Below are 8,869 nucleotides of genomic sequence, written 5' to 3'. Positions count from 1 at the left end.
GCTAACAATAGTGGAGAGGTGCCAAAGTGCCTGTGTCCTTACAGCTCCTGAGCCAGAAGCTGGTGCTGGAGACCCTTTCCATGGGCTCTGAGATGGCTTGCTCCTTTGGGACTGTGGTGTTTTATGCTGCATTCAGCACAGAGCTGCCTGCTGCTTGCACCTTCTTCTTGGGTGGCCACTTGTGGGTCCCTTCCAACTCAGCATATTCTGTGATTCTGTGAACCAGTTCCCTCAGGAATGGGGTGAGGACAGCATGGCTCAGGCCCTGCTCCCCTTTGCCCTTTGGGATGGGGGATCGGAATGGGGGGTTGCCTCTAATAACCACTCTATGAAGGAAGCAGGAGGCTTGCTGGCAGTCAGAAACCACCACAGAAGAGGGACTTCTTAGGATTTTAATGAGTGAGGAGTTGGAAACTCCCTGCAAGATTACTTGGGGGAAAATGGGTAATCTCTTAATTGGAGCTAATATCTCCTCATCGGACTCTGAGCCCCATCTGGCTCAGAGGAAGCAAAGAGTTAAAACCCAGAGTCAGGAGAAGGGAGCAAGTGAGGGAGAGGACCAGGTGATCTAGAGCAGGGGAGGGAGGGAAAGTGGGTGGCAGGCTCAGGCTGTGCTGCAGGGAGGGCTGCTCTGTGCTGTGTTTCAGCCAATGTTTGCAGCCGTGGCCCCACGACCACCCCTGAGTTTTCAGCCGCCTTCCGTTGCCAGTCGTAGGCACAGCTGTGGATCACAGGTCTTGAGCTCCCTCCGCCTGATGCATCCAGATGTTCCCTCACTCACTAAACCTCTTTTTCTAGGTCCTGCCTTCTCCCTGAGGCATTTTGCATGGCTTGTGTGCAAGCTCTGCCCAGGGTGCAGGGGGGCAGCTGAAAGGCCAAGGTCCCACCAGGGCTGGGCAGAGTTTGTGGAAAAGCAAGGGCCATTTGAGCCATGCAACAAGGAGGCTGCCTGCTTTCCCAAAGCCTGGCTTATTGGGCAGACCCTGTTTGTTTACAGCTTTTGAATGTACAAAAAGTGTAAATTGCTCAACGAGCCAGCAAAGGGTGGATGTGCATTGTCTGTGAGCAGTGATGTAGCTTTTGAGCCATATGTGTGCTCTGGGTTGCATCTCTTTCCTGTGCATAGCCTGTATGTGTGCTTGTACACTCAGCTGCAGGAGGATGTGATACAGCATGTGTCACATGGGTGCAGGGGGATGAGATACAGCGTGGGTCATGCCGGATGTCAGAGCGACGCTTTGTGCTGTGAACCTCTGAAAGTGCAAGGGCCTGTGGAAACCTGCCCAGAGATGGGAGTCAGGAGAAGCACAGCAGAGGGATGCCTAGGAGAGCAGCAGTCAAAGCAAGTTGTAATGAGAGCTGCTTTGCAAAATGTTGCTCTGGTACAGGACTGCTTTGGTCTCTGCCAAGTGATGCTTTTCTGTGTTACTTCCTGCACAGGGTACCTAAAACAATACCAAGGTTTGAATGTCTGGTTTGATGTTAAAGGCCAGTTTGCAGATGCTTTTCGGAACACACTGCCTAGGCTATACTCTCATTTACTCTGGTAGCTCCTCATTCTTTTACCTGTAGGAATGACATCCTAGCTGGAGAAATTTGGTCGGACTGCAGCATCTCTTGACAGGACAGGACCCATTTGCAGTCTTGCAGTGGCCCCCTCCCCTCCCCTTGCCACACTGTCCGCAGCTTGCACTGTGTTAAATCCCACCGCTCCAGCGCCTGCTGGGTCTGCAGACTGGTATTAAATTGAAGCAGCTGGCCTCTTCATCACCCTAATCAGATTGAAAGAGCAGGGACAGTGAAAAAAGTTAGTGCTTGCTCAGGCACATTTTACTATGTCTGAGACAATTACAGCCTAAATGCTCAAAGAGGAGTTGATGTTATGTATCGCTTTATACAGCGAAATGACTTCTAAAGCCTGTTGGGAAGAAGCTCATAACCATGTAACACTACTTTTAGATGATTACCATGTGATCTTAGGTAAATCTGCCTAAGGGTTCAGGTTTTTCCAGTCAAAATGTCCCACTCAAATAAATGAAGTCATCTGTCATCTGCTAATACATGCTAAATGACTGCTAGCCTATCAGTGGAAAAGCAAAACGTCCCCCCAGACTGTGTGAATGCTTTCATAACACGTGGGAGCTATTTACCGTGTCAGGATCCATGAGCCAGGAAAATAGACAGAGGACGGCTCATATCTGATGAATATTTTATTTACTTGCCTACAAACAAAGTGGTGGACTCGACAGATTTGAAGCATTTTTGCAATAGATTTGTCATGGTTTAGTAATCAGGAAAGGTAGAATTGTTGTGTTTTTGAAGAAGTCTTTAGAGCAGCAGTTCCCAGATTTGGGATTGCGTCCATATTTGAGGTTATTGACTCTAAGGCATAAGTGGGACCACAAGCTTCTCTTTTAGTCCAGGCATGCAAGTGGGACTGGGAGGTTGTTGCCCCAGATGCAACTTTTGCTAGGGTGGAGTCTGTGCAACAGCTCTGGCTTTGCCAGTGCATAATGTGTAAGCTAAAGGGATGGATGGGTTCATGTTGTGTTGTTTGGGTTACTTCAGGCTCAGAGCTCGCACTGCAGTGCGTTGTAAAATTACGTTTGCTGCCTAAATAAATCTGTACATCGCACTTATACGTGGTGGGGCAGTTCACCCAGGGCAGCAGGACAGCAGAGTTTCCAAAGCCACTGTGGTCATGGGCTAGCAGAGAGGCTCAAATGGAAGAGTCAGGCATTCAGATCCAGAGAACATGGGTTCCCAAAAACCCACAGGAGAGCCCAGGCCTCTGGTGACTCAACATGCCTGGGTCTCTGCAGCTTGAGAGCCTGCCTTTTTCTGTCACAAGCTGCAGGGACTTATGTGGGCTAAATCATTTCCAAGCGTGGTAGGAATGGTGCAGGATGCCCAGCTGGCGATGGGGGAAGTCCTCCCTCAAGCTTTCCAGGCAGCCAAAGGACAAGGCTCAGCGTTGCCTCCTTATAAAACACTCGTCGTACATAGCAGGCCTCCAAGCAAACAAGATCAGCTGGAGCCTTCGAGCATTTGGAAAATTTACTGTTGTCAGTTTATCCTGTTTTTTCCTTTTTTGTACTTGCAGACTGGAAAATTTTTTGGTGCAGTGGATGGCTCAGTAATGACCCAGCTGCTAAACATGGGCATGTTCAGGCGGTAAGTGGGGGATCTCCACGCTGTACTTCTCGTTCTTCGCTGGTGTGTGGGTCAGAGCATATTGGTCCCCCTGAGAAGCACTTGAGCAGGGGAAAATGTACATGCTGATGATGCATGTGACTCTCTTATTTAGAAACAAGAGCTCCTTTAGCTACCTGCCCCCTCCCCCGACTCGCTCAGGGATCATCACCACACAGGCTGTTTCTCCTCATCTCCTGCTCTTCCACCTGCTGCAAAACACAGAAAGACACAGTAACTTCCAATCTTTATGTGGCCAGAAAGTAGCTGCTTCTCTGTCTGGGAAACATTTCTTGGCATTTTGGGTACAAAAGTGCTTCAGTTCCTCCTGCCACTGGGAAAAGCCTTTCTACGGAATAGTTGTCTGAGAGCCGCCCAGGATGCAGCATTGCAACTGGCTGACCACATTTCTCTTTCTCTTAAAAATACTTCTGTTCATCTCAGTCCACTCCCCCAGCTGATGTCAAAAGAGAGTTCAGAGTTTCAGTGAAAACAGGAACTAGAGGGCCCTGAGGTAGTTACAATCATAATTCCTCTGCTTCACAGCCTGCTTTACTCACTCTCTGAAATTAGGGACATATTTCCTTCTGACCCAGTTGCATTAATCCAGAGCCTGTATTTCTTGCTCTGCAGGATCCAGCACTGGCCAAACAGCAAAGACACATGTAAACAGGTCGCTGCTTTAGTTCATACAGGAAATATTTCATACATGAAATTTTTTAGAGAAAGCTGACGTGTCTGTCCCCTAGGCCACTTGCATTGCTTGCTTTTGACTGCTGGCTTGTTTTGTTTTGATTGCAGGGTGACCATGTATGACTACCAGGCAATGTGCAAAGTACCCTACCACCACCACAGCGGCGCCCGGCCCCTGCTCAGCGTACGTATCTGGCAGCATGCAGCCCTCCCCGGGCTGTGCTTTCTCCTAGGGCATCTCCAGCACCTTGGGGCAGCACATTCCACAAAAAAGACTGTAGCAGATGTTTGCTTTCAAGCGGTGGGAATGTCCAAACTCATCTAAGGCAGGTCTCTGAGGCGGCGGTGGCCTCTGGCTGTGGTTTCCAATGTGGATCTCTATTGGCATATAGGATCTCACTGAAAATTGGAAGGTTCAGGGAGAGGACATGAACTAAACTATGGCAGGCTTCCCCTAAAAGCCAAGGAATCAGCTAGCAGCTGAAATGAACAGGAATCCTTTTACAGGGCATGGTTTTACTCAGCAGCTCATAAAGGAGGGTTGCTCTGTCAGGGAACATCCGGGAGAAAACTGACAGTCATTTGGGGAATTATGAGTGGAGTTGGAGCAATATCCCTGGGTGATAGCCCAGGGAACAAACCAACAGAGGGAAGAGTTTTACCAGTACCCAAATGCAACCTCTCTTTAGGCTGATACAAACCAAGAATCTAATCCCACTCTACCTTCCTAACGTGGCCTGAAACAGGCAGAACAAAGTAATTACTCAACCCTTAGGCCATTTTAAACTAGTTGACACAACCCTAAACAGGGATTTTAACACTTTTAACAACGTTACATTTTTAACAGTAAGTCTGTTTTGGAGTGGCTATACTTAAGCTAGATAAAATATTGTGATTGTAGTGAAAATATTTGCTTGATCATATCCTCCAATTTTGATTACTGTCACAAAATATGAGCTGTCAAAACCAAAGTGAACTGGGAAGAGAATACAAAGGTGAGCATTCAGCCTTCATCTCTCATCTTCCCCTCTTAGCAAAACCCTTGAAAAGGAAAAAATCAAGAAAAGTCTGTTTTTTATATTCACACATAAGAATTGGTCGAATTCCCAATAATCTCTACATTTTACTATTTGCTGACTTATTTTGGCTGAAGATAAGTCAGTTAGCATAATGGAACATTATCTTGTGTCCTGTGACTACTGCATCTGTTTTGGGTTTGAGGACACGGGCATGATTATGAGAGAGAGAGATGAAAATTAGACATGGTTACCATGAAGAAAAGAAGCAGCAGGATCCTCTGCAGATGAATTGTCCCTGGGATAATGCTGGATTTCCAATTTGTAGCTGAAAAGCAGGAAGATGATAGAAGTCATGCCATCTTGAGGAAAAGCTGGATGAAAGCACAGTTAAGCATAATCAATCAATGGAAGATAATACTAAATCCTGGGCTTGTCCCAGAAACACCACTTGCTATCAGAACATAAAGCATCCTAAACTGGTGGTGTCCCATTTAGCTGTGTTTCTCTCCTGCTCTGAGCTCTGAAGGTCATCCATACTGGAGAGAAATCATCAAGCAATTACATCTTCAAAGTCCTTCATACATTTGTGATAAACTCTCTGACCCTGATGGGGAGGGGGTGAGAAGATATTATTAGTAGCAAGGCAGCTCTGCTGGCTTTTTACATCAAAACATTTTGAACATTTTCCAGTGATGCCCAGACCTTGAATTTCCAGCCTGTCTTCAAGAGCTCTGATCAGTGGAGGGAATTGGTCTGAAATGTGGGGTCCTGCATAACAATTATAAATTCTCTGACCAGGTCCTTATGGTATTTCTCATTTCTTCTTTTGTTCTCCAGCCAATTTATGCCTTTCTAGCTGCAGTGAAATGGCTGATAAGTGATTTCCTCATGTGAGTACCAAAAGATGGGGGTGTTTGGGAGGCTCAGAGCAAGGGGGTCAAGAGCTGAGAAAGCTGCAAGAGGAGGCCCCTGCATAGGGCATTGCTGTCAGCCTTCTCCTGACATTCAGCTCAGCCTTGCTCCTGGGAGACAGAAAGCTATTACTATTCCCATTTTGAGAGGCAGAGGCCCAAAGTGGGTCTGGGATTTACCTGAAGTCACTCAGTACAAAGTGCCTGAGTCAGAAATAGGACTTGGGTCTCCTGGGGCCCTGTGCAGATCCTTGATGCCGAGTCCTCTTGCCTGTCTCCTTTGCCCGTGCTGAGCGAATGCACACCTTCCTTTCACAGGGGGAGAAGGCTGAAGGAAGCAAGCTAGGGAGCTCAGCTCTGAGTGACAGGCCAGGGAGAAGAGAGGGAAGGCTGTCCCCTAGATTTGGGTTCCCCTCAAACTTCTGGGGTGAATCAGAGTTCAAGCTCAAATTAGGATGAAAGTGCCACTGCTCATCTTGCTGGGTGTGGAAAAGATACATCTCTGCCTATTGGTGCAGAATAATTCAAAGTGGCATGTAGTTACCTTCAAGTAGACAGAGTATAGCCTTCTGATGGCCATCCATGCCTGCTCCTCAGGTGGGGCCCACAGGGACTGAATTCCCTCCCAGCCTCAGGGGTTGCTGTACTCATTCCTTCCTTCACTGGCGAGCCCCTCACACTGTATATACCTCGGGAAAAAGCCCGTTCCCATCTTCCACGGTACAGATCCCACGATACAGAGTTACACTCTATCATATGGAGAGGAAAAAAAAATAAAAAAAAAAATCAGACTTCCACTGCCAGCAAATTTGCAGTAAACATTTTAGAACTGATACTTGCCGGGCAACAGGGCCATCTCCCTGACACCTGCATCCTTCCAGGCTGCTGAAAAAGCATCCTCTGTTCTTGCTCTTTTGACAGCTTCCTTTTGGAGTTTAACATGAGTAGCTTCTGGCACTCAAACAACTTGGCAGATGGTGAGTACACAAGAGTCCAGCCACCCCACAGCACGTGAGTGTTACAGCCACGGGTGACAGAAGAAACTGTATGGGGAAGCCTGGCCTTGTGCAAGGAGCCTGCCATGTGCCCCACACCTCTTCTTCCATGGACACTGTAATCTAGCTTCCAGATCCTACCACCACCACATCTCCCCCCATTTCCACCCCCATTTCAGGCTGCCACAGCACCAGAGCGGTCAGAGTGAGGTGTGTGCTGCTCAGAGCTTGCTTTCCTCAGGATTACTTGCTGAGGAGGTGGGAGGTGCTTCTCTCTGAGGACTCCTACCCTGAGTGCAGTGGGATGAGAGAGGCCATCCGCTGCAAAGCACTTCAGTTGGAAAGACTCCCTTCCAGTCTCCGACAGGACAGGACAGAGCAGGGCTGGAGCAGGAGGTTCTCCAGAGCCTAGCAGGGGTTTCAGGAAGCTAGACAGAAACCTTACAGTTCAATAACACATTGAGGGTCTTCACTTACCCACTGGACCTGCTCTGGAAGAGAGAAGATGATGGCACATGGTATTGCACAGCAGCTGAGTGCAGCAGAGGGATATGTCTGGTTTGAAATCCAGTGATCTGTCCTGCAGCTGTAGTGCTGCCTGCTAGAAACATCCTGGGAATCTCCGTGGTCCCATCCCTAGCCCTGCAGGCAGGGGGTGATGTTGATGGCACTGAGGTGACTCCAAGAGAAAGATGAGGTGTGCTCTGTGCAGCCCTGTAAGGGCTGTTGTTGCATTCTCATTAATTATTGATCACTATTTTAGTGGAGACAGCGGTACCTTCCATGCTAACTGTGGAGCTGAGTCTTCTGCACTGAACTCTCCTGGTGTAATGGGGAAACAGTCATTTTTAGAAAGCAAAATTCCCTTCTGCTCAGAAAACAAGGCCTATGTCTGGGTACTGTTTAGGTCTCACTCACTTTCTCCAAAGAGATGGCAGTAGAAGCTGCAGCTATCCTCTAAGTGGCCCTGGCTGCTGCCATCAGGATAACAGGAGGGGCCCCATGCCAAAATCAGTGAGGAGGAGTCAGGTGAGCAAGTGCAGTGCTCGTGCCAGGGCAGGAGAGACTGCTCCTTCTGGAGGACAGACTGACCTGGTGTTTCTGCACTGAGCTGCTGTGGCTGCTCGGTGGCTGCTGTTGGATTTAGTCTTTGCTCGAGGAGATGTGAGGAAAAAGGGAGGGGGTTCTCACTGCTGCCCTGCTCATCACCATTTCCTTTTGTGCTTTCTTCATCTCTTTCCCACATCACCTCCATGACTGCTGTGTGTGAATCCATGTGTTCATTGTGCTGCCATCATGTGAAACTGTCACGTGGCTCCATCGTCACTGTGTGTCTGTGTGTCACGGCACTTCTCCAGCCAAGGCTGTCTTCCATCATTGTAAGTAGAACCACTTAACAGCGAAAAAAAGAGAATTAACTAGAAATTCCAGGCTAGGAAAAACTTTTTTCCACCTTTTGGACAGTGGGGAACTTGCAGAAAGGTGTGACAGGGACAAGGCAGTGCCTGGCTCTATTTCCCTGCTCTGCAAAGAAGCAAGAGAAGCTGTTGCTCATTTAGCTGGCTGAGCTGGTGATTGAAGGTCTGTCACTGAGAAGTTGATAAAAGAAGGAACACACAAGCCTCCTCAGGGACTACAATCACAGGCAACATCATCACTCATTACTACAGCATAGCTGGGCCCATAGCCTGTGTACTATGGCATGTCCTTCACCTTGGTTCCCAGCAGGCCCGTTCTGTTTCAGTTTTTATCCCCAAACCAAAGACCGACCCACGCCTTCTTGCAGGAAAAACTACACGAGTCTCGTAGACTTCAGTTATTAAGAAGCAACTTAAGTCTTCTTTTCCACACCCCATGGCTTAGGTCCTTCTGATAAATCCCAGCCCAGCTCCAGGATAATACAAAACTACTTTCAAGCAGTTCAACTGATAAGTATATGCTCTAGCTCATAAATCCACTCCTCCAAGACGGAGTCCAGACTGTGGCTGTGTTTGTATCTCCCTGATTCCATATCTAGCTTGTATTTGCTGATTTGCTCTCTGCCCAGCAAGACGTATGT

At 48.1% G+C, this 8,869-nt stretch overlaps 1 protein-coding gene across 1 annotated transcript in view; it reads left to right on the top strand.

The window, feature by feature from the left end:
• CACNA2D4 (calcium voltage-gated channel auxiliary subunit alpha2delta 4) overlaps positions 1 to 8,869 on the top strand; it is a 130,575-nt gene that overhangs the window by 113,188 nt on the left and 8,518 nt on the right. The window contains exons 30-34 of the mRNA XM_017804608.1: positions 3,104 to 3,174; positions 3,994 to 4,069; positions 5,742 to 5,794; positions 6,737 to 6,792; positions 8,169 to 8,189. Coding sequence (XP_017660097.1) covers positions 3,104 to 3,174; positions 3,994 to 4,069; positions 5,742 to 5,794; positions 6,737 to 6,792; positions 8,169 to 8,189 — 277 coding nt within the window. The remainder of the gene's footprint in view (positions 1 to 3,103; positions 3,175 to 3,993; positions 4,070 to 5,741; positions 5,795 to 6,736; positions 6,793 to 8,168; positions 8,190 to 8,869) is intronic.

This window comes from Lepidothrix coronata, unplaced genomic scaffold, assembly GCF_001604755.1.
Source record: "Lepidothrix coronata isolate B3197 unplaced genomic scaffold, Lepidothrix_coronata-1.0 Scaffold10, whole genome shotgun sequence".
In the NCBI taxonomy this organism is placed as follows: Eukaryota; Metazoa; Chordata; class Aves; order Passeriformes; family Pipridae; genus Lepidothrix; species Lepidothrix coronata.
The sequence above is the reverse complement of the archived record's forward strand: the minus strand, read 5'-3'. Positions and strand labels throughout refer to the sequence as shown.